This window comes from Eucalyptus grandis, chromosome 6, assembly GCF_016545825.1.
Source record: "Eucalyptus grandis isolate ANBG69807.140 chromosome 6, ASM1654582v1, whole genome shotgun sequence".
In the NCBI taxonomy this organism is placed as follows: Eukaryota; Viridiplantae; Streptophyta; class Magnoliopsida; order Myrtales; family Myrtaceae; genus Eucalyptus; species Eucalyptus grandis.
In genome coordinates this window covers 42,586,814-42,613,634 of record NC_052617.1, presented here as the reverse complement: position 1 = coordinate 42,613,634, position 26,821 = coordinate 42,586,814, and the positions used below count along the sequence as shown (strand labels likewise).

The following is a 26,821-nucleotide window of genomic DNA, read 5'->3' as shown; positions in this document are numbered from 1 at the left end:
AATTTTTCGATCGGCTCCTAAAATTTTGTTGCAAAATACATCGAGTCAAGATGTGACCTATAGGCAATTTTAGGTATTGCTCATTGAGAGGGCTTAACAGAATTTTTTTTCAAAAGTTTGACACTTAATTGAAGTAATTGAAACGTTTATTAGTTAATTGCATTTGAGATTCATGACTTCCAACGTCTTTCTTTTCTTGTTGTTGTAACGTTATGATATAAATTAATAATAATACTTTCTCTTAAATCTCAACAATTACTTTATGCGAGCAAAGTTCCACAGTTCCAATTAGGTTATCATTTCAACGCGTTGATTGATCCGTCTCATCTCTTCTCGGATCCATTGAATCAAGAGCATGGGCAAAACTTTAAAGTCTTTTTGGCTCTTTTGACTTTGATTTTTTGGGTATTATCTTTCGGTGGGTACGGCCACGGGCCCACGGCTCCTTTGTATTCTCATCATATATTCAAAACCCATTGACGCCACGAGATCCATCTCGGTCGGCGCACCAGACCCGCCTGCACGTCAGGATGGTCCATCGGATCGATTGTGTCTGGAAATGGGAGAACGATAAGCACGAGACGACAGCTTTCGTATCAAGTGGCGCTCCTTTTATTTCGGGTCAATCATTCACTATTTGCTTTTTATTTTTCGTCCTCTTTGGCTCATCATCTGAGTCATACCACGAGGCTGCGTCGGGTTTCACTGGTGCAACACGGGGCCAAAAAAATAAAAATAAAAACCACTCTATGCTTTTCTTTGCGAATCATAGTTCTTGTGTAGATAGTTCATCAATATGGGATGCGCTGGCTGCCGACATTGTCAAATTTGAACAGAGTAGAGTGAAAAGGGAAAAGAGGGACGAGTCTGCTGTTTAGCTGATCAGCTTCAAATTGATCCTTGAGACTAGTTGAGCTAGTCAAATGAGTGAGGTTACATCAAAATTGTCATACCCAAATTAATATGTAACTCATTTTGAATCATTTCAATGCAATAAAAATTTAGTAACTCAAATTTGACTCGACTCATACTCAATTTACATCAAATCTGACTCATATTATTTGTAATCGTTTATATTTAACTCATTCTAGAAAAACTCATATTCAAATTGAGATGAGAGTGTGAAGTTGAGTGAGAGAGAGTTATATAGCTATATCAAGTTTAAGTAAATTATTAACACCCATATTATTTTGGGCTTTATCATTATAAGTCAATTTATTATCCATTTACTAATATAACTAACCTATATAACAATTCAGCCCATTATATATAGGTTAAAAAATGGGTTAATAAGCCATTTTAATAGTTCTAGTTGAGGCGATAGTTGAGACAATGATTTTATGCAATAGAGCACCTATGGAGTCATTAGTTGAATTTTTTTTTTTTAAAAAAAAAAAGCTATTATTGTTAAAGAGAGAATTGCTCTTAACATAGGCTACTTGTCTTATGCTGGTGAGTACATTCATGTCGAAAAGCACCTTCAACTCTGATCTTGAGAACCCGAAATCAGAAAAATTGTCTTAAAAGTACTAAATCTATTGTAATTTCGCCAATTTAGTGTTACAACTTTCGATTTTGTCAATTAAGTTTTAAACATTTGATAATTTGTTAATTGAATCGATCCAACTAATTTTAGCTTGAAATTACTAATGTACACGCTAACCATCTTATAAGGCATGGCCAGCACCGAAGGTAATATGTTTTTAATAATTTTTTAATTTTTTAATTTATTTTTACTTTCTTTTTTCTACATTGAAGGCCAGCGTGGGTCGCCGACTCTAGGTGAGGGTTGCCACGCCCTCATTTTGGCTGTTGAGGGCCTAAGTAGGGCCGCGACACCCTCGCTGCCAAATTGAAGGTGCGTGAGCCCTTACCTGTGCTTTGCAGGCGCAGTTGATCTCCCTTTAGGGCTCCTTCACTCATGCGTATCTTCTGTTGCTTCATGTCCAAAACTTGGTGTGTTTATGTTCGCGAGTCGCTTAACTCCTATTGCACTGGATATGGCCTAGTCTCACCATGTTCTCAAACAAGTGCAGCTGGATAGAACTTTCGGCAAGTTATCGTACCGTCCTCATACCCCTCTGTTTTTGTAATTCCTTTTTCTTAATAAAACTCTGTAACTTATGGTTTGGGCCATTAGTTGCTCAGCGCTAGTGTTGGTTGATTCCTTTTCCCGGTCAACGGAAAGACTTTCTGGTCTGATTTTTTTTCATTTTCTCTCTGCAGTGATTCCATGCCAAGGATGTGGTTTCGGATTATTATTTAAGTGTTGAAAGTGGTTCATTGAATTGCATTAAATATTTTCTGCCGATGGTGGGGGAGGGATGCAGCTTGATTAGACTTGTAAAAATGAGTCAGAAGCCCATTTATTAACACATATGTGATGAATTGAGTTGTTATATGAATTAGTTATTTTGAGTAAATGGATCATACGAGTTTAAACATAATGTAAGTTTTAAATTGGTCATAAATAAATGGATTTACAACTTATGTAGACTCAAACTACCTTTATGACTCTTTTTATTCTCTCTCACTTTCACTTTATCTCGCCCTCACTCACTCCACACTCTCACTTCAATTTAGTTATGAGTTTTCCTACATTGGATTAAATATGAAAGTATTATAATAACATGGGTTGGATCAAGTATAGGTTTAGTCAATAGATTTACATTACGAACAAATAGGTCATAAATAGATTAACGAGTTTTTGGGTTGGACCATTTATAACTAGACCCAAACTTGACCTTATTCGATAGGTCTAACCATGATGGAGAGTCCATCTCTGAGCTCGAAGTGATGGGAACTAGGACCAATGAGGGGATTTCAAGAGAGAGCTGCTTGACAAATCCTATAGAAAAATGGCAGGTATGGATGTGGCGCTTCTTACGCTTGATTGAATGCTCCTATATGAGTGAATCGAAGCTTCAAAACATACGATACGAGGGAGCGTACCAGTAGTAATCGAGGGCACGGAATGCTCATTCATCTGCTATGGTTATCAATGCAGCACCTCTTGCGCTTGATCGAAATGCTCGGTATTAGTCAATTGATTCTAGCTTTCTTCATACTCCAAGCACTCAACTTTGGTACTCCAACACTCTGATTCCCATTGTTGAAGATATGCAAGTGGGTTCCATCTTCCACCGCCAATAGAGGGTAAACCCTAGCTGTGATGCAACTCTTCCCTCCACCACCAAAGCTCTCCACGATAGAATGATCAATCTGTTAAAGGCAGAAAGGGCAAAAAGCGGAGAGCCAAAGCAAGTTAATCATTATCTAAAACCATGAATTCCGATATTCTAGGATTCAGGAACTTGGCCTCTCGCCACTGAATCGCCATCTTTGTTTCCTTTATCGGGTGCAACAAGTGAGCACGTGTGTCAAATGGGTTTTGCTAAAGTTGGAGGATGGTTCGAGAAGCTTTTAGCTTTTAAAGAACGCAAAAAAGGGAGAAAAATCCCAAAGTGGCACTACAAGTGACAATACCTATACCTAGGATAGTGCAAGGAGATAGAGACATTTATCTGAAATCCCAATTAGTAAAAGCTTCCACATGCAGAATGGGGACAAACCAAAAGGTTAACTTAAAAAAAGTGCTGAATCTGGCCAAATTTGGTCTGTGGAATCTCGATGGAGACATCATCACTATGGGGTTATACTTTACAACTTATAATTCATTAGCTTATGAATATAATGAAGAGATTAACCAGATTTGATATGCAGAAAGAATTTCCGAGTCTTAATTAGACACAAATGAAGTGTTCATATCTATTGATGAACTCACCAAGGTCCTCAACGACAACTTCTCTTGAAGAGGGTCCACATCCAGAAATGCTCCATAAGTGGTCTTATCATTGCTATGGTTTAGGGATGATCTGAAAATAGAAATAAAAATAGCCAAAAAAGCAGAAAAGAAATATCAGAAACCTTCTGGGGATTAGTGGGTGGAATACATGCCCTTGAGATAAAGATATAAATTAGAGAGATGGAGGTTGGACCTGCTCTGGTCACTACACATGAGGACGACGTATTTGTTTTGGCCTTTGAAAATTCTGAAGAAAACTGCTGTGTATTCTTGCAAGCCTTTTGAAGCCATGACCAGTAATCCAAATGGTCCAAGACTACCTTTAACTAAAGCACCCTTTCGGCTACAAAGCATTTGTGGGTCGGTCCAAGTTGGGTCTAACGAGTCTGCCCTCTCGAGCTCTTTTACTTTAAACGAGACCACTACGTCCGCCTGCAAATGAAAGGAGATTGAAGGGACCACGCCTCTTATCGTACTCTAGAATAGAGAGTTACCCATAACCTTTCGCATTATTTTCTTTTCCTTGTCACCAAATGTGAGGGAACCGCGTCGGCCGATAGTGCGGTGTCATAAAACACGGAATAGATTTCCTGTGAAAAGGAACTTTTCTTAAAGTGGCAGCAATTTTTCTTTATGTGGGAAGTGATTTGGTGTTGCTAACTTATGTTATAGAGTAAATAAGTGCCGATTCAGTAACGGTTACAGAACCATAGAAAAACTAGCCGATATTCATATGGTTGAAAATACTTTGAACATGGGTAAGTTGTTATCTTGAAGTAGATTTCGAGGTTGTAGAAGAAAAACCAAGAAAACCTATGAAGAAAAGGCCCATGGAGAAGCACCACAAGCCGAATTTTGGGTACTTACTCTTACTGAAAATTGGAAATAAAAGAGTTTGGAGTTGTGGTTGGTCTGTGGCTTTAATGAAACCCGTGAACATGCCTGATGGAAATGTGACCAGAAAAGCTCACCTGTGCAGCTGTAATACCAGACACTTCAAGAACTGTTCCTCCCTTAATCAATTTGTTGGGCAAATCAACTTGGTTGGTACGTGGCTTTTCTATTTCCACTATTGGCCACTGCACCAACTGTTTTCCAGATTTGTCTAGCCAAAGGGTCCTTGGAATTGCCTGCCACACAAACATTAGTGACCTCAAAACTTGCATTGGCCCCTTAACATAATGAGCCCAACTTCACCTAATTTAAGTGAACCTAACATTGGATTTTTACCGATTCGCTTGTCTTAAAACAATAATGATAAGAATAAAAATAAACTATTTTACCTGGACTCCGGACCATCCTTTCTTGATATCATCGTCCACACTGGACGACTCGTTGATCCAAGCCCACAAGATCCGCCGGTTGTTCTTGCTATCGAAGAAGGTCTTGGAAGCGTAAAACTTGCCATAATCATATCTCAACCCCGAGTCACTCTCTACTGATCCCTCGTCGGGAACGTACTTATCCGTGCTGGAGTTGTAAGTCCCGATGGTGTAGTGATCATGCTTAGTGTCATCCAAGCTCACCTTGAGCACATGCTTAACATTTGGTCCATTACTTGAGGTGTCCAAGCCAACAGGGACTTGAGCAGAGATTGGGAAAAAATCTGGGCACTCCCACATCCCAGTGTTCTCAGCAGAGTGAAGTGGGCGTTGAGCCTGGGTCCAGTGAACAAAGTCTTTGCTTCTGTACAAAAGGGCCATTCCCATCCTGTCTCGTTTGCTCCCAATGATGACCCTCCACCGCCCATCACGGCCCACCCAAGCGGTGGTGGGGTCTCTGAATGAGCTTGCATTGATACCGTTCGCGGCCGTGCTTGCCATCAGAGGATTGAGGGGTGATTTCACCCATTCGATCAGATAAGGGTCCGATAAATTCTTGGGCACTGCCAAGTTTTGGCCCTGCTGGTGCTGGAGGTTGACTCCGGTGTAGAGAATGGCCGGCCTGTGCCCCGGGAGGAAGGTGACCGAGCCCGACCAGCAGCCATTGATGTCGTATACCTGAGACCGGACGATGGCAGGGACTTGTGGGGTCCAGTTCACGAGGTCTGTCGACGTGGAATGGGCCCAGACTTTGTGGCCCGGTACCGGGCCTTGCGGGTTGTATTGGTAAAACAGATGGTATATGCCCTTGTAAATCATTGGCCCTGCAGTTCAAATTGTCCATTCGTTGCTTTTAACCCTAGCAGGTCATTTCCACATAATTTAAACGTAGTAGATGAGTCAAGTAAAGCGACAAGGGAAGCATATTATCGTTTACACTATCAATATAAACTAATTTTATAATTCACAGGGTAAGCATATTATATTCTCTGTGGTCCTAGTCCTAAGAGATAAAATATTCACCGCTTTGAGTTTCGCAGGTAATTTTCCAAGATTTAATTTGATAATTCACGAGGTACACAACAAATTTGATCTTTATGAGTGTGGCAGATAATATGCCGAAGCATTCTGAAGAAATAATGGCAATTGACTGCTGCTGCATCGTCCATAAATTTTCGATTCATATAAATGTTATTTTTAAGTACGAGTATTTTATGGTTTTGGTAGTGTGTGATAAAATTAACGAGTTAACATCAAGACGCAAGTTGCGTAATTTTATTTATTTTTTTTTGCTGGGGGGGGGCGCGGCGGAGATAATCAAATCATGGGAGATAGAGAGGAACTGACCATTTGGATCGGAGAATCCCATGAAACAGGTTTGTCCGTTTCATTACCAGAACGCATCAAATCGACACGAAGATTGAACCAGCAAAACAAAAGAAAACTGTTAGCTACGTTCGCAGCAGATACCGACTTGTGTGCCAGAGAGAGAGAGAGAGAAGGTTGGAAATGATATGAAGTCCGGTAAGGCTGCAGCACGGAGGTGGACTCAACGGTGTTCTGCAAATTCCAGTTGACTCTGCGAGAGCCCCTAACATGGAGGACACCATGGCCAAGAAAGACGGAGACGGCAAGAGCAACGCGAGCAAGAAGATGAAGAAGAGAGCTGGGTCTGGCCATGCTTGTACGTTTAAAAGACTGGGGTTTCTCTACGGCTTTCGAGTTTGGAGGATGAGGCAGATGATAGAAAGGTTCGGCTGCAAAAGCAAATGGGAGGAGGCTGAAGAATCAGGGAGTATTCTCGCATCACAGAACCATCCAGCAAAAGCAAAAGAACGCGACTCTTTCGAGATCATCTTGGTGCGTGAAGGCAACCAGTCGAAGCTGGGTTTTTGATGACTAAACTAATAAGGAGATGCTTGAAGGTTAAGAAAGGATGAGAAAACGGCTATGGCTAATGGCTGTCCCCCAGTTCGAGCCTGCACTTGCCTGAAACCCCTCTTCCCACTGGTAAATATATGGAAAAGAGAAAAAAGAAAGATACATTGCCTGGCAATGTGTGCGTCGGATTCGGAAAGACATGTTGCGGAGAAAATTTAAATATAATAAACAATATAAAGCTTAGTTAATTGGTCGATTCTAGAAATATTTAAGTCGTTAATGGTCCCTCTTCCTCCTAAACTCTCGTGCTTAAATTTGATATCTTAATCTCATAACTGGACGCCTCCGACGAAGCTAATCTCTTGGCGATGCCGAAGCTAACCGTTGACTTTATGTCGGTTAATAGTAAATTCGATTTCATAGAGATTTTCTATATCGGCGGTCTTTTTTTTTTTTTTTTTTAATACTTTGCTGAAAAACCTCAAATTGAGTACATTTGTGACAAATTTACCCTAAACTATTTTTTTTACCATGAAAAACCCAAACTAGTATACTTGTGACAAATTTACCCCGATCGACTATAAAAACCCTAAACTGTTACATTTATGACAAATTTACCCCATACTAATTTATTCGATCAGTAAAAACCCAAAATGGTAAATTTGTGACAAATATACCCTATACTAAATTAAATTAATACCACAAAAAAATCACAAAAATTGTAAACTGTGACAAACGGAGCATAAAATCTTAAATTAGTATACCTGGTCAATTGTCACGTGTCATTTAACTTAATAATTTGATAATAAAATTTAATGAAAACTAACAGAGGGTAAATTTGTCACAAATTTACCAGTTTGGGTAAATTTGTCAAAAGTATATCAATTTAGGGTTTTTGGTGGTCAAAAAAATAGTTTTGGGTAAAATTTGTACTGGGCCGTGGGGTTTTTTAGGTATTAACCCTTTTTTTTTGTATATTTGTGCATGCACGGTTTTTGTCTTTTCTCCCTTTTGTCTTCTTCTGAGCACGAGTCTACTGCATGTAGATATTTTCTTTTCCTTGCATTTGCTGGTGTTCTTAAACCTAGTCCGCTGATTACTGTGTTCTCTTTCTTTCTTTCTTTTTTCCCTGTTGATTACTACTATGTTCTTTTGAGAAAATTATCAAAAAAATCCTAACACTAAACCTTCAATTTAACTAATTTAATTATAAACCTTTTGATAATTTATCGATTCAATCCATCCAACTAATTTTGATAAAAAAAAAATAATCACATGAATACTAACCGTTCTACATGACTCTATCGGCACTAATGTTGAATCTCTTCATATTTATATTTATAATTTTGAGTTTTCTAAATTTTTTATTTTCTTTTTTTATTGTTAAGGGCTAATAGGGGACCTCCGATTGAGTCTATGACCCCATCAGCCACTAGGCAAGACTTTGCAGCCTTGCCTTGCTATGGTTGGCAGGACTTGTGGTCCTCGCCCAACGGTTGAGCCATTGCTAGGTCTCAATTAGTAGTTGATGGCCCTTTGTCAATCCTTAACAATAACCAAAGAAAATAAGAGAAAGATTTTAAAATAAAATTAAAAAATTTGCCATATCAACACTAGCATCCATGTCATCATTTTTGGTCAAAATGGTCGGAATGAAGTACGTTGACAAATTATTGAAATGTTTAGGACTAAATTGATTAAATTAAAATGTTTGACTTTGTTAGTAATTTTTCCATAATATTTGTTTTATAAGTCCCCTTATCACTCAGAAAAATTGCATCACATGTCCTAAATTTTATGCATAGAGCACGACTGAGTTCTTAATTGATTTAATTGAGTAGTAAATTTTTGCTCAAAAAAAAAATTAATCCCAAAGACTTGTATCGAAAATTTCACGTGGGCAAATTTCAGGTTTTGTTTGTTGAACTGACTTTAACTCGATTATTTGACCATGTTTAGCATTTAATTGACCAATAGGAAGTTTTAAAGTTTGAGTGTACTCTGTACATAAAGATTTAAGATTTTCGATACACTTTTCTCTATCACCTATATGTCCGTGATATCAAGGCATGAATTTGGTACATAGGGTACTTGCTCTTAAATCTCAACAATTGAAAATCGACCGAGAGGTGAGTTCGCATGCGCAAAGCTGATACTCTCAATTGCAAAAATGATGGATGTCGTAGTTTCATTTTCATTATTCTACGGATGCGGATTTCGCATCTCCGACCCTGCTTCTTGATTCTCGAGCTTCTCTCAGTGAGTTCTCCCTCTCCTCCTTCGCTCGCGCGTAGCTTCTGTTTCTTCGTGTTCAAAGCTCGTTTCGTTTCTGTTCGCGAGTCGCTCAACTCTTTTTTGCGCCTGACATGGCGTAGTTTCACCATGTTTTCGAACGAGTGCAGCTGGATAGAGCTCATGGCAAGCTATTGCACCGTGCTCGTACTCATGGTTTGGACCATTCGTTGCGCCGCGCTTTGAGACGATCGAGCGTGTTGGTTGGTTCCTTTTCCCACTGAATTTTTGCAGTGATTCGATGGCAACGATTTGGTTTCGGATTATTATTTATGGTGTTGAAAGTCGTTCATTTAATTGCATTACAGGTTCTTCTGCTGAAGAATGCTTATTCATCTACTGAGGTGGGTATGGACGCAGCACCTCTTACGGTTAATCGAAATGCCCTGTCTTAATCAATTGATTCTAGCTTTCTTCATGCTCCAAGCACTCAGCTTCGGCACTCCAACACTCTCAGTGCCATTGTTGAAGACGTGCAAGTGGGTTCCATCTTCCACGGCCAATACAGGGTATACCCTGGCCGTGATGCAGCTCTTCCCTCCGCCTCCGAAGCTCTCCACGATAGAATGATCAATCTGTTAAAAAGGCAGAAGGGCGAAGTAAGCGGGGAGTCGAAGCAAGTTAATCATCGTCTGAAATCATGAATTGTAATGTTCTAGGATTCAGAAACGTGGCCTCTCGCCACCGAATTGCCGTCTCTGTTTCCTTTATCGGGTGCAACAGGTGAGCGCCTAAGTTAAACGGGTTTTGCTAAAAATGGAGGACGGTTCGATGAGCTTTTAGCTTTTAAAGCATGCAAACGAGGGAGAGTCGTACCAAATTGGCATGACAAGTGACGACGCCTAAACATAGAATAGTGCAAGTAAATAGAGACGTTTATCTGAAATCCGGTATGAGTAAGCTTCCACATGCAGAGTTCGGACAAACCAAAAAGCCACAGCTTAACAAGATGCTGAATCTGGCTAAATTTGGTTAGTGGGATCTCGACGAAGGCTTTAGATGGACATCAGCACTGTAGGGATGCACTTCACAACTTACAATGATCCTTTTGTTTATGAACATAATGGAGAGATTGATCAGATTTGATATGCAGAAAGGATTCCCGAGTCTAGATCAGACACGTATGAAGTGTTGATATCTATTGATGAACTCACCAAGGTCCTCAACGACAGCTTCTCGTGAAGAGGGTCCACATCCAGAAATGCTCCATAAGTGGTCTTATCATTGCTATTGTTAATGGAAGATCTGCAAACAGAAATACAAAATAGCCAGAAAACAGACCAGAAAAATCAGAAACCTTCTGGGGATTGGTTGGGGGGATATATGCCCTTGAGATAAAGAAATAAATGGAAGAGAAGGAGGCTGGACCTGTTCTGATCACTACACATGAGGACAACATATTTGTTCTGGCCTTTGAAAATTCTGAAGAAAACTGCTGTGTATTCTTGCAGTCCTTTTGAAGCCATGACCAGCAATCCAAATGGTCCAAGACTACCTTTAACTGAAGCGCCCTTTCGGCTACATAGCATTTGTGGGTCGGTCCAAGTTGGGTCTAACACTTCTGCCTTCCCGAGCTCCTTTACTTCAAATGAGACCTCCACATCTGCCTGCAATGAGAAAGGAGATTGACGGGACCATGACCATACCCATTTTAGCATTCTAGAATAGGAGTTTAGGTTCAACGAAGAATTGGGTCCACCTATAGTGCTGTGTCAAAAACCGTGGGAGAATTTTCCCATGAAAGGAACTTTTCGTAATGTGGCAGTTGAAATCCTCATGTGTGAAGTAATTCAGAGTCTTGTCAAGTTAATGAGTGTGGATTTAGTAATAGTCACAGGACCATGAAAAACTGCCCGATAGTCCTATCGATGAAAGTCCTTTGCACATGGTTAAGCTGTTATCTTAAAGTAAATTTCAAGGTTGTCAAAGAAAAACCAGGAAAATTGATGAAGATGAAGCCTATAGTGACAACCATAAGCCGAATGTCAGGTATTTATCTCCTATTGAAAATTACACAAAAAACGAGTTTCAAGTTGTGGGTGGCTTGTGGCTCCAATGAAACCTATGAACATGCCTGATGGAAATGTGACCAGAAAATCTCACCTGTGCAGCTGTAATACCAGACACTTCAAGAATTGCTCCTCCCTCGATCAATTGGTTGGGCAAATCTACTTGGTTGGTACGTAGCTTCTCTATTTCCAATATGGGCCACTGCACTAACTGTTTTCCAGATTTGTCTAGCCAAAGGGTCCTCGGAATGGCCTGCCACACAAACATTCCAGACTTGCACTTGCATTGGCTACTAAACATAATAAGCCCAACTTGATATGATTCAAGTGAACCTAACATTTGATATCTATCCATTCACTCATCTTTAACAACTATTGGATTAACAGGAATAAAAATATTTACCTGGATTCCAGACCATCCTTTATTGATATCATCATCTTCACTCGACGACTCTTTGATCCAAGCCCACAAGATCCGCCGGTTGTTCTTGCTGTCGAAGAAGGTCTTGGAAGCATAATACTTGCCGTAATCGTATCTCAACCCCGAGTTGCTATCTACTGATCCCTCAACGGGAACGTACGTATCCGTGATGGAGTTATAAGTCCCAATAGTGTAGTAATCCTGCTGACTGTAGCTCACCTTGAGCACGTGCTTAACATTTGGCCCATTAATGGAGGTGTCCAAGCCAACGGGGGCTTGCGCAGAGACGGGGAAAAAATCTGGGCACTCCCACATCCCAGTGTCATTGGCAGAGTAAAGCGGGTGCCCAGCCTTGGTCCAGTTAACAAAGTCTTCGCTTCTGTACAAAATGGCCATTCCCGTCCTGTTGCTTCGGCTCCCGATGATCACCCTCCACCCCCCATCAGGGCCCACCCATGCAGTGGTGGGGTCTCTGAATGAGTCTGGACTGATCATGTTGATGGCCGTGGGTTCCATCAGAGGATTTTGGGGTGACTTCACCCATTCTATCAGATACGGGTCTGATAAATTCTTGGGCACCGCCAGGTTTTGGACCTGCTGGTTCTGGCGGTTAACTCCGGTGTACAGGATGGCCGGCTTGTGCTCCTGGAGGATGGTGGCCGACCCCGACCAGCAGCCATTGACGTCGTATTCCTCAGATGGGACGATGGCAGGGACGTGTGGGGTCCAGTTCACAAGGTCCGTCGACGTGGAATGGGCCCAGACGATGTTGCCCGGGATCGCGCCTTTCGGGTTGTATTGGTAAAACAGATGGTATATGCCCTTGTAAATCATCGGCCCTGCAGTGCGAATTGTCCATTTGTTTTTAACTTTAGCAGGTCATTTCCACATAATTTAAACGTCGTAAGTGATGTAAAGTGACCAGGCAAGATTATCATAATTTATACAATCAAAATAAACAATTTCTGTGGTCCTAGTCCTACAAGACAAAGTATTCGCCGCTTTAAGTTTAGCGGGTAATTTCCCAAGATTTAAAGACCAACAGTATGATAATTCATGAGTTAAAGAACAGACATGGTGTTCATCAGTGCGACAGAAAATAGAGTGAAACATTTAAAGACATAAAGAATTGTGTGTTGCTGCTGCATCTTCCTTAGATTTTCAAGTCATATATATTTCATTCGCAAGTACGAGTCTTTGATGGTTTTGGTATGATAGAATAATAAGTTAACATCAAGAAACGGGTAAAATAATTAGGGGGAAGAAATAAAGAAACTAAGCAAATCATGGGTGAGAGAAACAGAGAGAGAGAGAAACTGACCATTTGGATCTGAGAATTTCATCAGACCGGTTTGTCCATTTCACCACCAGAGCAGGTCAAGTCAACACGAAGAATAAACCAGCAAAACAAAAGAAACCGTTAGCTACGTTAATGGCAGACACCAACATTTGAGAGAGAGAGAGAGGGAACCATTCATCCAGTTGCTGGGAGGTTGGAAATGATAAGATGTCCTGTAAGGCTGCATCGCAGAGGTGGACTCAACAGTGGTCTGCAAATTCCTGTGGACACTGCGAGAGGCTCCAACATGGAGGACGCCATGGCCAAGGAGGACGGAGATGGCAAGAACAACAGAAGCAGCAAGAAGATGGAGAAGAGAGCTGAGTTTGGCCATGTTGCGGTGTATCTTGTGCAACCGTCGAAATTTAGCAGGCAACGCAAGATACCACCATAGTCGCGTCAATACATAGACAAAACTACAAGAAGCTGGAAATCGTTTGAAGGGCAAATGCGTATTGAATCGTAAATTCAATTTCGATGAAGCAGTGCAGGAAAGTCATCGTGAATTTATGAAATTAGAACCTTTGAAATCTTCCTCGTGTTGAATTTTCAATCACATTGGGACAAAATTGCCTAAGGTTGGAAAAGGTCACGGGTTCCGGTACATGAGAAGCCACATGGTGTTCGGTTTCTAATCCTCGGGGAAGGGAAGGGAGAGTTTGGCTGGATATTTGAGAGGGCTAAAACTTAGATACTATTTCGGTTAATAAGAATGATGACTACTAAACATGTTAAATGACCAAATCTAAAGAACCTTCGAGGACTTCTTGTCTCGCAATTATAAACTTATAATCTCGATAAATCGATATACATCTCACTTTAAGTTAGGAAAAAAGTTAGTCCAAAAAATCTAAGTTATGCTCAATATGATATATTTATCTTAAATATCTTTTACAGCACAAAAAAATTTCAAATTTATACTCATGTAATATAATTATCCCAAACTTATATTGGCGTGATATATTTAACTTGAAATTTTTTATAACACTTAAAACTCTAAAATTTGGCATAAATATGTCACATAAGCATACATTTGAAATTTTTTGTGTCATAAAAAAAATATATATAAGGTAAATGTGTTATAAAATTGGAGTTAATATGTCATAATAGATATAGTTTAAATTATTATTTTTTTATAGTTTTTCTCCTTTGAGAAGTCAATTAGGCCTGTTTGTTTGCAACTTGTTTCTGTTCCCAAAAAAAAATTTATGTTTTTGTTCCCAGGGAACAAAAAGGAACAAAAACGCGTTTGTTTGCGTTTTTGTTCCAAAACTATTATTTTGTTCCCAAAACACATTTGGAATGAAACAAGAAACAAAAAAAGTTGTTTCTTGTTTCGAAACAATATCTAGAAACACTTCTCTTTTTTTCTTCTTCTTTTTCTTTCTTTTTCTTTGGTGGCGGCCTCGCCCTAGCCACGGCGAGGCTCGGCGGCCACCGGGCGAGCTCGAGCTTGCCCGGTAAGGCGAGGCCGAGCCTCGCCCGGCCTACGGCGAGCCTCGCCGTGGGTCAAGTGAGGCCGCCGCCTCGTTGGTCGGTCGCCGGCCATGGCCGAGGCCGGCAACCGGCCAAAAGAAGAAAAAAAAGAAAATAAAAATATTTAAAAATTAAAAGAAATAAAAAAATTATACAAATTTACCAAACGTGTTTCTATTCTTTTTTATATTTTTGGAACAGTTTACCAAACGCGTTTTTTTTGTTCAAAATTGTTTTACGGAACATAAATACTTTTTTCTATTTCTGTTCTCAAAATAATTTTTAAACAGAAACGTTATCAAATGTACATTTACTTTTCTTGATTCCGAGTAAATCAACACTGTTTTCCAATAATTGTCGTTGGAAAAGAGATGAAAATTGGAAGATGACAATGACGTGTCAACGTCAACGTCAACGCCTGCCATTAACGCTTTGCCACGACCCTTAGTCGAAGCTTCATAGACATGTCATCGCATTGAAAACCAGGCTCCTTTGAACCTTGCAATTTGGACCAGCGGTCCGACTTTCGTTTTAGAATTTCATTTCTTATCGTTTGCACCAAAGAAATGACCACGCTGTCGTTGTAGATAAACGCCTGACTGAGTCATCGAATATTATCAAGTGCGCGGTCCCTTATTAACAATCACAAAAATCGATATCAATAATGACACATATTAATGATCGTTATCAATCGGTTATCGATATATGATGACGTATGACTAATTATGGTAGACAAAGGTAATTAATAAAATTGAGAAATTATCAAGGCATCGGGAGAAAGTTGAACACATAGAAGGCATTGAGATGCAATTATAAATTTGAGTTCACTTGAGAACGAAGTAATTGAGATCGTGGAGCAACTAGAACACCTTTTCAAAAGAACAATTGTTTGGAAACAAGATAGTGGCGTCAAGAGAATACAAGCACACAACTTTCAAATATAAAGAAAATGGATACAACCGAAAGAGAACTTCTCAGAGATAGTTATGACACAATCACTATAAATACCACCGTTTGTTTACTGGAAACATTTGGTGCAAAACAAACAAATCTATCATCTTTAAGTTATTTTTATTTTTATGCATTATACTTTTAGTTTTCAAACTTGCATCACTGATTAAATTCCAGCATAACATCTTTGTGTTCTTAAGTTTTGTTGTTGATGAAATTCTAGCTCAACTTGTTTACTTTTGGTTCTTTAAGACTAGGCTATATTCTCCAAACTTTATCGTCGATGAAATTCTGCCATGATTTGTAGTTCTATAGTTCTATTCGAAGTAAAGATTGTCTATTTTTCTATCTACTAATGATATTTACTGTTCGGTCACCACATAACCTATTTCTCTTTTTAAAAAATTGAAGAATTACATTTGATCAAATGTATTTGGTCACGAGATATGTTCCAATGAGACACTTTTTATATCATGGCATGATCGCAGCTTTTGTCTTATTATACTTTTTCGTTAGGATGATAAAAGGACAGTTACAAATGGACACTCATCATTATCTCTCAAGATTTTATGAAAGAAAAAAGTTTTCCGTGATAATATGTTATGTAATAATTCGATTTCGTCGAGATCTTCTAATCGACAATCTTTTTAGTGTAATCTTTTTACGAGAAAAATTACTGAAAAAGTCTTAAGTATATTGTGTTTATACCAATTGAGATCTAAGTATATAACCTTTTAATTGTACTAATTTTTTTTGTCCTAATTATGTCAATTAAGTCTATCTAACTAATTTTAATGGAAAATTGATAATATGAGTGTTAATATCTTATGTGATACAGTTGATACTAATATGAATAATTTTTAAATAATATTTTAATATTTGTTCAAAATTTTTATTATTTTTTCTTTTTCATTTCTTTTTCTTTTTTTTCCCTCCATCACCTCCGGTAGTGGAGATGGGCTTCTGGAGAATTCATAAGAATCCGTACAAATGTAACTTTTGGGGTCGGGCTTCTAGTTCTATATGTATATGACTCCTAAATATCACGTGCTTTTCATCGAAAATCAAAATACATATCTAGATATTTACAAATATAGATATGCATTTGAGTTTGTGTGGAGTCATAAATTTTATTCTTGCAAGTTAAGAATAAATAAGCATTCTACGCGTGTGATGCACGATAAATCATGATATACATAAAATTGTGATTTTCCATGCCTCTAAAATACATGTAAAAATATATGAAGGATAAATAATTAAGAATTACATTGATACTTCCACTTATAGTTAATGTTAGTTGTTTTTATTCAATCTCTCGTCACTATAAAGCAATCAAAACATGGAGAAGACATCTGAAATGGAATGGTTAGGTCACATAAATAAATTTAATCGGCTTATCATTTCATATATACTTAATTGATCAAATTTCCTATCAAAATACATTAGTTCTTTGTCGTCGAGAATCCAGTAGTTCGATACCAACAATGGCTCATCCATTGATCTTTTACTATTCCATCCTTGTTTATTTTAATGTACATGGAATTCATTTTTGTGCAATTGTTTGAAACTGCAAAAAAAAAAAAAAACAAAAACAAAAGGACCAATAATGGGACAATAGCGAGATGATTTCCTCGCTAAGAAAAAGAAAAGACAAATTCCGTGGAACAAAAAAAATAATCTATCAATTCTCGATCAAAATCAAAGGCAAAGAAATGAAAAGAAATGAAAGAATTGCGGACTAAGCCGCACCACTCTTTTACTATTCATAACCCATAGTAAGTTTAATTCGGTATGTAGAATTTTGCAAGCCTCTTAACGAGGAGCTTTTAATAATCATATAATAATTAATTGTCTTATCTTCACATAAAATTATGCTCATTTGATTTGATAGATCTATATCCAGTACAGACAAATAAAGCTAAGTCCATGATAATTTTTTTTTTTTTTTATAACGAGGATCTGCTGGGCCCGCCTTTTGCTTAGGCTAATCGGCAACGACCGGCCCATACAATGCATAGTGCACCTCGGATCAAGCATCAATATCTCGGGGGAAGCTAGCATGAGACCCCACTACCATGGCCTCCCATTTAAGCCTATGATAATTAATTGTCTTATTTTCACATAAAATCCTGCTAGTTTGATTTGATGGATTTATATCTTGTGCAAACAAGTAAAGCTAAGCCCATGATAATGCAACATTAAATCACATATCCGAAGTTACATAAACCATTTTGAATGAGTTATTCCAGAGGAAAAATGTATTTAAGTATTTTACTGTGGGGATGTTAAGCATTTCAATCATATAGATTTCAAGTACCTCTCAGTATCCTAAAATTTTTCTAATTATTTCTTCGATCGGCATTCTTAATTTTTATTGATTACTTAAGGACATGGGAGTTATTATCAAACTCATTTCACGAATTTGCTTTTAACAATATGCAAATATATGAACTTTCACGTATACTCTCCAGAATTTTGGAAAATGAAACTCCAGTAATTGTATTAACGTATTTAATGTGCTAATATATTTCACAATGAAAATCAACAAGATATTTTTGTCCCCGAGGACAAAAAGTTTATGCCCTTTTTTTTATGGCATTTGCCAGTTCGGCAACTAACTCCGACTCGCGGTGGTTGTGGCTCGTTTCCTTCGTCTTCCTCGGCTCGCCTTTCGGATTCGCATCCATCGATTCGATCATTCACCGCGCGCAGGGAGGAGCAGCCGCAGCAGCAAAGCAGCGCCGAGCAGCTCCGCCGATGGCCGCCTTTCTGGGGGCCGTCCGATGCGCTCCGAGCGTGGCCCGCCTGGCCCCGTACGGGCGCCGATTTCGCGTCTCCGGCCCCGCGGTCTCGCTTCGCCGGCGCGGTTCGTCTCCCCTGAGGCTTCACTCTCGAGCTTCTCTCAGTGAGTTCTCTCCGCTCCTCCTCCGCTCGCGCCGCATCTCCCGTCGCTTCGCGTTCGAAAGCTCACCTCGTATCTGTTCGCGATTCGTTTTAACTCTTCTTTGGCTGTGGATATGGCGTCGCTTACCGTGTTCTCGAACGAGTGCAGCTGAGTTGAGCTCGTGGCGGTTTATTGTATCGTGCTTTCGTTCCTCTGTCGTTGTAATCCTTTCTGTTCTAATGGAAAGAGTTGACTCGTGGTTTGGACCAATAGTTGCTCGGCGCGCTGAGATGATCGAGTGCTGATTGATTCTTTTTCCCCGCTGATGTTGCAGTGGTTCGGCGGTGAGTGTGTGGTAGGTTTTTGTTACGTGTTGAGAGTGGTTCGTTGAATCGCATTGCAGATTCTTCGGCTGAAGATGCGGGAGGGATTAGGCGTGGCGGAGAGTCGGACTCCGAGATCATATTTATGGGAACTGGGACCAGCGAGGGGATTCCTAGAGTGAGCTGCTTGACGAATTCTTCAAAGAAATGCCCGGTATGGATGCACAATCTCTTATGCTTGATTGACTGCTCTTCTATGAGTGAATTGATGCTTCAAAACATAGGAGTAAGCGTACTTGTAGTGACTGAGGGCATGGAATGCTTATTCATCTGCTGTAGGTATGCTCAAAAGCCATTGTGCCAGGGAACAAGAATAGGAGACTAAACACAAGCATTCTCATTCGATATCCTGGACCAACCGGGAAATGTAATATTCTCATAGATGCTGGAAAGTAAGTGATGGATACATCCTGAGCGTTTTTTTTTTTTAGTACATTGTCTTGATGAGCTAGAAAATCTGCGTCAGTTTGTTGTGTTGTTTTCTCTGAGCATATTCACTAAGTCTGGAGAGAAATCTACTTAATCGTTCCTGTTAGCTCTGTAATACCAGATACCCACGTGGCTCTTTTTGTTCAGGTTTTTCTACCAAAGTGCTCTTCAATGGTTCCCTGCGTACGGGTTAGTTCTCTCTCTCTCTCTATACAAAAGTTTTCAGTAATTATTCCAGCCTAAGCAGGACTCAATAGTTCTTTGTATTTCTTACTAGAATCTTGGATTATTGATGGTTTTTAGTAATATTGCAAGCTAATTTAGACGAACTCCATAAACTGAAGATTCATAACTTAGGAAAATGTGGTCTCACAGCATTATATGATGAACTATTATTTATCATGACAATGAAAATGAAAAATGTTATCTTAAAGGCCATAATACATATAATGCTTCTATAACTTGTTGACCGATTCCTGCCTTTTTGCCTTCTTGAATTTACACTACTCATACAGTGGTGAGAAGTGAGGGGGGTTATATTTCACCATCAACTAGCTATAGGATTATGTTTTTGCTTTAAGCCTCCTACAAATGTTTAAGTATTAGGTTTGCTAAACTGTGGTTTTGAAAAAAGACTTTCTAAATTTCTTCATATTGTTTGCAATTTGCCGATAAAGTGACTAGTTGTGTTTATGTCAGGATAAGAACAATTGATGCGGTTATAATTACTCATTCTCATGCTGATGCCATTGGAGGTCTCTGAACAATTCCTAGTGTCTTTTTTGATGACCTCATTGAACTACACAAAGCTCATTCACCTTTGAGTTCTCTTTTCTTTTTTTCTTTTAATGTCTGAAACTACTTACACTATATTGGCTGTATTTTCCTCTTCAGGTCTTGATGATCTTCGAGATTGGACTAATAACGTCCAGCCACATATTCCAATTTATGTAGCCAATCGTGATTTTGAGGTAAGTCGCAGTGCTCTCTTGTGTGAAAGTAGTCCTTTCCCCTTTCGTTCCAAATATGAAAGTAGAAATAGGAAAAATTGAAATTGGATATCACCTACATTCTTTGCACAATAATAATGGGAGCGCCTTTTTCTTTCTTTCTTTTATTTGGGATGGATCGGGTGTTGGAGGGGGCAGCTGGGCCAGTGCAATTCATCTTTTCTAGCTTCTAAATGGGTCTGATGTATTGCTCCAGCACTCAGCCTCCAAAATAAGAATCTTGTTTTTTTCGTTGAAGTGGTTAAAATGGTGGGGCAAACTTTCATATGTATAGGAACAGCAAAGAAGTTGACCTTAGCCGGATGATTGTAATATTCATCTGGATATGAACAGAGAAGGAATTCTACCTATAAATTCCAGGAGATGAGAGAAGAAAGCCTTCTGATGTGTCAACTTGTATATATCTTCAGATCACAAATTGTTTTGATTGAGCTGCGTTAAATTATTGTTCCATCTGATTGGTAAATCACATTGAAGATTATGTTAATTCATCCCAGAGCATGCTGATTTTTTATACTGCCTTTTATGTTTCCAATCATGTGATCATTGTTGTTGGCATATTCTGCTACACGATAAGATTCTCCTCAGATCTTGACATCGCTTTGCAAATTTCTTGATTAAGCCACTTAGATCGTGCCATCGTTTTCATTTTGTGTAAGTTTTTGTAATACTAAGTAGATGTATTGTTTTGTGGTTGTGAAAACGACCTTAGGTGATGAAGAAAACTCATTACTATTTAGTGGATACCAGTGGCATCATACCTGGTGCTGCTGTCTCAGAATTGCAGTTTAACATAATGCAGGAGGAGCCATTTGTGGTGAATGATCTGCAGGTATAATATTGTATGCTACTGCATTGTACTTTCCTATCAAGTATAATAAACCCAGTAAATGTGGTTGCTCATTAACTGGTTCCCACCTTGTGAATTTCCATACTGCTTTGGCAGAGTTATTAAAGTCATTCCCTATGCTATTGCAATTTTTGTTCATACAGGTGAATAAGTAATTCGTTTTTTGAACATTCATTTTGAATCTAGTTGATTTCAGCAGCTATGGTTTTTAGCATTTAAATGGGAAATTGAATTTGTAGACAGGTGATACTTTTTATGCTGACCTAGTTAATTTGATATAATTTTCCTTGTTTGTTCAGATAGAAGAGCTTAGTTAATTCAATAAAGAAGAAAATATTCACTGTAATTGCTTGCTTTAACATCTATTTGTTGTTCGTGGTTTTAAAGTCATTAGGTCCACATGTTATAGTACTGTGGGTGTCTGATAACCATGAGCTTATTAGCATAATTTCCCATGGGCCAGAAAGTATGCCAAGAATATGGCAGGAGAATATACTAGTTTAAATGGTTTTGTGAAAGGGATATCTACTTATGTAAGAGTAATATCCAAATTGTCTATTATCATAGATAATCATTTGAGTGGTTAGTAGTCTGACTGAGGGATGAGGAAAAATACTTTCTTTCTCACAACTTTTAAATAAAGGCTTAGTCATCAGATTGGACCTTCATTGAAGGGTTTCTGGACGCCTATATAGAACAGATGAGAAGTTACAGTGTGTGGCTTTTTTCTTTTAATGACTACATGGAAAGTTCTGCAGCTGCCTTCTCCCATTCTTGCATGTGCTACTATCCATTAGTTGTTTCTCATTTAAATATTATGCATGAGGAAAACCAAAGCATGCAGAAACATGGTTTTTGACCACATACTACCATTCTTTCTAGATAGAGATGCCACTAATTCTATGCAATTGTGATAAAAAATTGTCTCATTCTGCTATCCTTCTCTATGGATGTTGTGTTTCAGATAACTCCTTTGCCAGTGTGGCATGGACAAGGTTATCGTTCTCTTGGTTTTCGGTTTGGTAAAGTCTGCTACATCAGGTAACAAAGCTTAGTACCTTCCAGATCTATTTCTAAGATCTTATGCTTCAGTGGACCTGACCTGTATATCTGTATGCAGCGATGTTAGTGAAATACCAGAAGAAACATATCCTCTTCTCAGGGACTGTGATATCTTGATAATGGTGTGTCTTTCCCTCCCGTTGCAATGAACATGTTTGTTGATACAGACATTGATCGTTCATTAGCAGGTGATGTCTAACATTCTAGTGTTTGAATATGAAACTGATGGTCTTATTGGTTGTTCAGGACGCATTAAGGCCTGATCGCTCTTCTTCAACACATTTTGGCCTCCCTAGGGTAAAACCTTCAATAGCTCAAATTTGTTAGAAAGGAAGCCGATCAACTCTTTGATAACTCACATTGTATGTCTCTCAATCAGGCTTTGGAAGAGGTCCGGAAAATCCAACCAAAGCGAACGCTTTTCACTGGTATGTTGAAGCCCTATTTTAAATAAGTAATATTATGAGAGGAAGGATCATCTAATAATGTTTTCTGCCGTTATTAAGGTTGTAGAAGTTTAGTTTCAGATTTCAGGCCCAAGGATTTCCTATATTTCATGTTTATAGTCTTGGCATATATCTTCTTTTAAATTCTTTTTTGTTCTTTTGTTATGACATCTTGTTTTGGAGTCTCCTTCTCAAAACTCTTTTTCCTGGTTTGGAAAATGGCGAAAGGTATGATGCACCTGATGGATCACGAAGCAGTGAATGAAGATCTTAAAAAGCTCTTGGAGACGGAGGGCATTGACGTACAGCTAAGCTATGATGGACTCCGCATCCCTATAATGCTCTAGCCTTAAAGTTTGACACGAGTCTCGTTTTTTAATCAGATGAAACTGTGATGAATAAACACCTCAGTGTTGACTATTGAGGTCATTTTAGAAATTCTTTTATCAGACGAATTGAGCATTGAAGCAATCAGCTGCAACTCCATCTCTATTCTAATGTTGGTGTTGATGCAGTTCATGAATAATATATTCTGGAAATTTTTTCTGGCTGTTTCCTAGCGAGAGGCTGGTTCTTTGAAGACCCAGAAAGTTGAATTTATTTTTTTCTCTAATGTCTCGTTTAAATAACCCATGAAGGAATAGGGAAACGGACGCATTGTGGATAATGTTTGGTTCATGATTTTGCTTTGCTACTAAGTCTGATAATAGAAAGTTACAATATTTGCTTTGTGATTTTTGCTTTTTGCCTCATGATGCTCTTTTTTCAATTTTTTTTTTTTTTTTTTTTGATTTCAGAGCAGGAATTGACATATAATTAATTTAGCGTCGAAACTCTACGGAAGATCATTTAAAAAATCGAGTGCTTTGATGAGTCACGTCAAATTTTTGGGAGATCATGGAAGTCGATTAAGTTCCTGTCCTGGTAACTTGAGTGATCACAAATTAAATGATCACATGTGCGTGTGATTATAATACGGATGCAATCTATTTGTTGAAAAAATCTCTTTAAAGTAGTTTCTTATATCTTTTAAAATGATATGTTAATAAAAGATATTTTTGTTGATAATAATAATTTATTCCTTTCATTTATTTATTTTTGAAAATGATACAAACGTAAATATAATTTCTAAATTATTATTTTTTGCGAAATAAAAGGACAGAGTCTTGGTACGTGAGGAAGATGATTTTATATGATCTCCCACTCGCTCGTCATCGTATTCATTTTTGATCGAGCGGAGTTAGAGAGAGAGAGAGTCTCAGAGAGATCTTCGTCTCTATCATATCGTTGAGCCTGACGCTTGTTGGAGCGTAGCGAGAGAGAGAGAGAGAGAGAGAGAGAGAGAGAGAAGAGAGAAGGAGCGATGGAGCACTCGTTCTCAGGGGGGAGCTGGAACGTGATCCCGAGCATGGCGTCCCACAGCAACGTCTCCACCCCCTCGAGCCACGACCATCTCTATCTCCAGCAACAACCCCCCGACCTCCTCTCCCCGCCGCAGCAGCAACAGCAGCAGCAGCAACCGCAGCAACCCTTCCACCAATTTCAAACTCAGCTCCCCCAATTCCAACAGCACCAGCAGTTCCAGCAGCAGCAGCAGCAGCAGCAGCCGCAGCGTCTTGTTCAGCAGCAGCCGCAGCCGCCGCCGCCGCCGCCGCAGCAACACCAGTCTCTCGCTTCTCACTTCCACCTCTTACACGTACGAATTCGCAATTCCATAACGATGTAATATCAAAAAAACCCTAACTTGCGACTCACGATGCTCGAAATTTCGAATTTTGTCGCAGTTGATGGAGAGTTTGGCGGATGCCGTCGAGAACGGGACGCGCGACCAGCACTCTGATTCCTTGGTTCGTCTCCCTCCTTCGCTTCGTTTTGGATTTGGTTGTGGCTCTTTGGCCCTACCCAATTCGGGGTCCTGACATTGTTGGCTTAATTCATTTATGTTTTGGCCTCTTTCTTGAAGGTCACCGAACTGAGCACTCAGTTTGAGAAGTGCCAGCAGCTGTTGAACTCGATAGCTGGGTCCATTAACTCCAAAGCTGTGGTAACTATGAATCCATGATTTCTCGAATTACCACTTACGTGTTCCTCTGTTGATTTGTGATATTTAGAGATGGTTTTTCTAGTTTCAGGCTAAAGAATGTTCCTATCTTTTGCTTTCTTTGGTCGTTACACGGAATTCATTTCTCGAGAGCTGCATATCTTGCTTGTATTCCTCCAACTCTCTGTAATAGGCACACTTGCTGTACCCAATTGACTAGGTTCTTCCTGATCCCGACCATAGAGCTCCAAGCTTGCTCCTTTGGCCCCATCGAAGTCCAATCTTTTATGCTGTATCCTCAGGTGTATAAAAAAAGTTTTCTCCTTCTTGTACTAGGCGATCATTTTCTACTTCACTTGTTGATCTTGGCCTTAGATTCATGTTGCAAGCCTTTGGACCTATATTCATCAGACAACAAGTCTCCTCTATTTTGCCTATTTGTTGTGAATGACAGCTCTGAGTCGGAGAATGCAAACTCAAATGTGACGTTCAGTTTGCAGGAATAGCTGCTCTAGATTGTAGAACTATGTTGGTCGGCATGGAGATAGAAAATGGAGACAATGCGGGGTGAGGAGGTAGGGGGGTGCAGTTTTTTTACTTCTCTGCAAAACGAGGAGACTAGGGTACTGGTTTCAGACATTATGTCTTTCTCTCCCTATGCGTCATTTCACTAAGGAAGAAATGTTTCTCCCCTTTTCTCCTTTTTCTTTTCTATTCCCTTCCCTAATGTTTCGTTGGGAGAGAAGGGTAGGGGAGAAAATGAGAGATGGGTGTAGAAAATCTGAATATTTTGCAAAAACGGATCAGATCAGAAGTGTGATATCTTCTTCACCATCCTTCACATTCCATCTCTACAAAGAATAAGAGGCCTTTCTTTTCTTTAAATTTTGTAATGTGAATATTCATATATCAATGTATATTTAATTGTTTTGGTGGGAAGTTGGAATGTTTATAACAAATTGTATGTGTTGTCTCTGGACATCCACTTGTTGCCATTTCATAGTACTTCCTCGAAGCATTACCCTTGTGATGAATATCTATCCTCTTTTATGTACTATTAGAATTGGCTGTTTCTTTGCTTATATATGTTTACTTCAATGAGCATCACTGTTTCTTTTGGAAGAGGAAAGATATGGCGGGAAATACCCTTTAGTTGGTTCTTGAGAAGCTGAAGACTGCATCAAACAATTTTAATGTGCTTTGGCATGTATTTTTCGTACTTATTACATGAAGAACAGCTTTGTCACATCATTCAATATTTTGTTTACAGACAGTTGAGGGGCAGAAACGTAAGCTGGAGGAAGCTGGGCAAATGCTAAACCAAAGGAGGTTTGTCGTGCTAGTCACTCACTTTTCTGTTACAATACTGTGGTGATATTTCTTAATACATTAAGTTGTCTTGATGCCAGGGATCTGATTGCCAGTTACAGAAATTCAGTTGAGGAACTGATAAAGTCTGAGCCTTAAATGCTCATTTCCATACCTAGATTCACAGAGAAGAATGTTAAAGTTTCACGGTTGGGTTAGAAGGGAAATTTGGAGATGGTATAAATTTGGGGATGTTATGTTGGTCGAAAGCAAGCAACATTGTGCCACATGATCATATTTCAGTGCAAGGCAATCTTCTTGTGGAGATTTCAATCGGACTTTGTTGGTTTGTCATCCGATTGTGGTGTCAAGATAATCTCGCTCTTGTTTTCAACATGGGGGCTTAATTTAAATGATACGCGAAGTCCACGTATTGACTTGCTTGATTTGGACTTCAAAAAGGTCTTTGAGTAGGATTGGAGTTCCAGGACTTACCAGACCATAATTTCCAAATAGGAAGGACCTAAGGTTCATGCCGGAAATATGATAAAGATGTGTTGTCGCTTTCACGGTCGTTGTGCGAGGCACCCCTATTTTCACATTTTTACAACGTGGTAAGAGGATTCATCTACACGACTCGGGGTATGTGAGCAGCCTTAGTTACGATCGAAAGCGCAGAAGTCGATGTTAATTCAACTTGCATTTCCGTCGACATCTTTTGCTTTCATTCAGACCTTTGTCCAATTAGCCTTGTCCCTCGTTCTCTTGGTTGTAGTGATTTTGAGTACACTGATTCGGAGCTTATTTGCACTTTCTTTTCTTTTCCTCCCTTTTAGTATGAAGATGGACTTAGCGCTGATAGTTTACTTGATGCCATCCCCTGCCATACGCGGGCAATTATTCTCCAGCCCA

The 26,821-nt window shown here is 39.2% G+C and overlaps 4 protein-coding genes across 5 annotated transcripts; 2 read left to right on the top strand and 2 right to left on the bottom strand.

Annotated features, from left to right (window-relative positions):
- Positions 1-2,567: 2,567 nt before the first annotated feature.
- On the bottom strand, positions 2,568-7,068 carry LOC104431420 (beta-fructofuranosidase, insoluble isoenzyme CWINV1-like). 2 transcript variants are annotated; one of them, XM_039315293.1, is made up of 7 exons: positions 6,620-7,068; positions 6,475-6,494; positions 5,089-5,951; positions 4,777-4,935; positions 3,999-4,237; positions 3,785-3,875; positions 2,568-3,222 (listed from the first exon to the last, which is right to left on the bottom strand). In XM_039315293.1, exons 1-7 carry the CDS (start codon positions 6,805-6,807, stop codon positions 3,043-3,045), a joined length of 1,740 nt encoding a protein of 579 aa, XP_039171227.1. In that variant the 5' UTR covers positions 6,808-7,068; the 3' UTR covers positions 2,568-3,042. The 2 variants fall into 2 exon arrangements, with proteins under 2 accessions (XP_039171227.1, XP_039171226.1); XM_039315292.1 differs by having other exon boundaries at positions 6,475-7,068.
- Positions 7,069-9,550: 2,482 nt separating this feature from the next.
- LOC104449974 (beta-fructofuranosidase, insoluble isoenzyme CWINV1) lies at positions 9,551-13,470 on the bottom strand. Its single transcript, XM_039315106.1, has 7 exons — positions 13,202-13,470; positions 13,052-13,060; positions 11,713-12,569; positions 11,404-11,562; positions 10,669-10,907; positions 10,455-10,545; positions 9,551-9,875 (listed from the first exon to the last, which is right to left on the bottom strand). Exons 1-7 carry the CDS (start codon positions 13,401-13,403, stop codon positions 9,696-9,698), a joined length of 1,737 nt encoding a protein of 578 aa, XP_039171040.1. The 5' UTR covers positions 13,404-13,470; the 3' UTR covers positions 9,551-9,695.
- A 4,626-nt stretch (positions 13,471-18,096) lies between these two features.
- Positions 18,097-23,140, top strand: LOC104449973 (putative hydrolase C777.06c). Its single transcript, XM_010064330.3, has 12 exons — positions 18,097-18,401; positions 18,784-18,917; positions 19,043-19,155; positions 19,340-19,381; positions 19,892-19,947; positions 20,087-20,163; positions 20,915-21,034; positions 22,017-22,093; positions 22,173-22,236; positions 22,361-22,411; positions 22,494-22,542; positions 22,789-23,140. Exons 1-12 carry the CDS (start codon positions 18,254-18,256, stop codon positions 22,905-22,907), a joined length of 1,050 nt encoding a protein of 349 aa, XP_010062632.3. The 5' UTR covers positions 18,097-18,253; the 3' UTR covers positions 22,908-23,140.
- A 622-nt stretch (positions 23,141-23,762) lies between these two features.
- Positions 23,763-26,342, top strand: LOC104449972 (mediator of RNA polymerase II transcription subunit 9). Its single transcript, XM_010064329.3, has 5 exons — positions 23,763-24,256; positions 24,345-24,407; positions 24,524-24,604; positions 25,872-25,930; positions 26,011-26,342. The coding sequence occupies exons 1-5, from the start codon at positions 23,924-23,926 to the stop codon at positions 26,066-26,068; spliced, it is 594 nt and encodes a 197-aa protein (XP_010062631.1). The 5' UTR covers positions 23,763-23,923; the 3' UTR covers positions 26,069-26,342.
- The last annotated feature ends 479 nt before the right edge of the window (positions 26,343-26,821 follow it).

Coding starts and splice junctions, on each gene's coding strand:
- LOC104431420 (XM_039315293.1), bottom strand. CDS start 6,807: ATGGCCAGACCCAGCTCTCTTCTTCATCTTCTTGCTCGCGTTGCTCTT. Junction 4,936..5,088: donor AAGGATGGTCCGGAGTCCAG/GTAAAATAGTTT, acceptor TTTGTGTGGCAG/GCAATTCCAAGGACCCTTTG. Junction 3,223..3,784: donor AGTTGTCGTTGAGGACCTTG/GTGAGTTCATCA, acceptor TGCCTTTAACAG/ATTGATCATTCTATCGTGGA.
- LOC104449974 (XM_039315106.1), bottom strand. CDS start 13,403: ATGGCCAAACTCAGCTCTCTTCTCCATCTTCTTGCTGCTTCTGTTGTT. Junction 11,563..11,712: donor AAGGATGGTCTGGAATCCAG/GTAAATATTTTT, acceptor TTTGTGTGGCAG/GCCATTCCGAGGACCCTTTG. Junction 9,876..10,454: donor AGCTGTCGTTGAGGACCTTG/GTGAGTTCATCA, acceptor CCTTTTTAACAG/ATTGATCATTCTATCGTGGA.
- LOC104449973 (XM_010064330.3), top strand. CDS start 18,254: ATGGCCGCCTTTCTGGGGGCCGTCCGATGCGCTCCGAGCGTGGCCCGC. Junction 19,382..19,891: donor CAATGGTTCCCTGCGTACGG/GTTAGTTCTCTC, acceptor TGTTTATGTCAG/GATAAGAACAATTGATGCGG. Junction 22,543..22,788: donor AAAGCGAACGCTTTTCACTG/GTATGTTGAAGC, acceptor AAATGGCGAAAG/GTATGATGCACCTGATGGAT.
- LOC104449972 (XM_010064329.3), top strand. CDS start 23,924: ATGGAGCACTCGTTCTCAGGGGGGAGCTGGAACGTGATCCCGAGCATG. Junction 24,257..24,344: donor CTCACTTCCACCTCTTACAC/GTACGAATTCGC, acceptor ATTTTGTCGCAG/TTGATGGAGAGTTTGGCGGA. Junction 24,408..24,523: donor ACCAGCACTCTGATTCCTTG/GTTCGTCTCCCT, acceptor TCTTTCTTGAAG/GTCACCGAACTGAGCACTCA.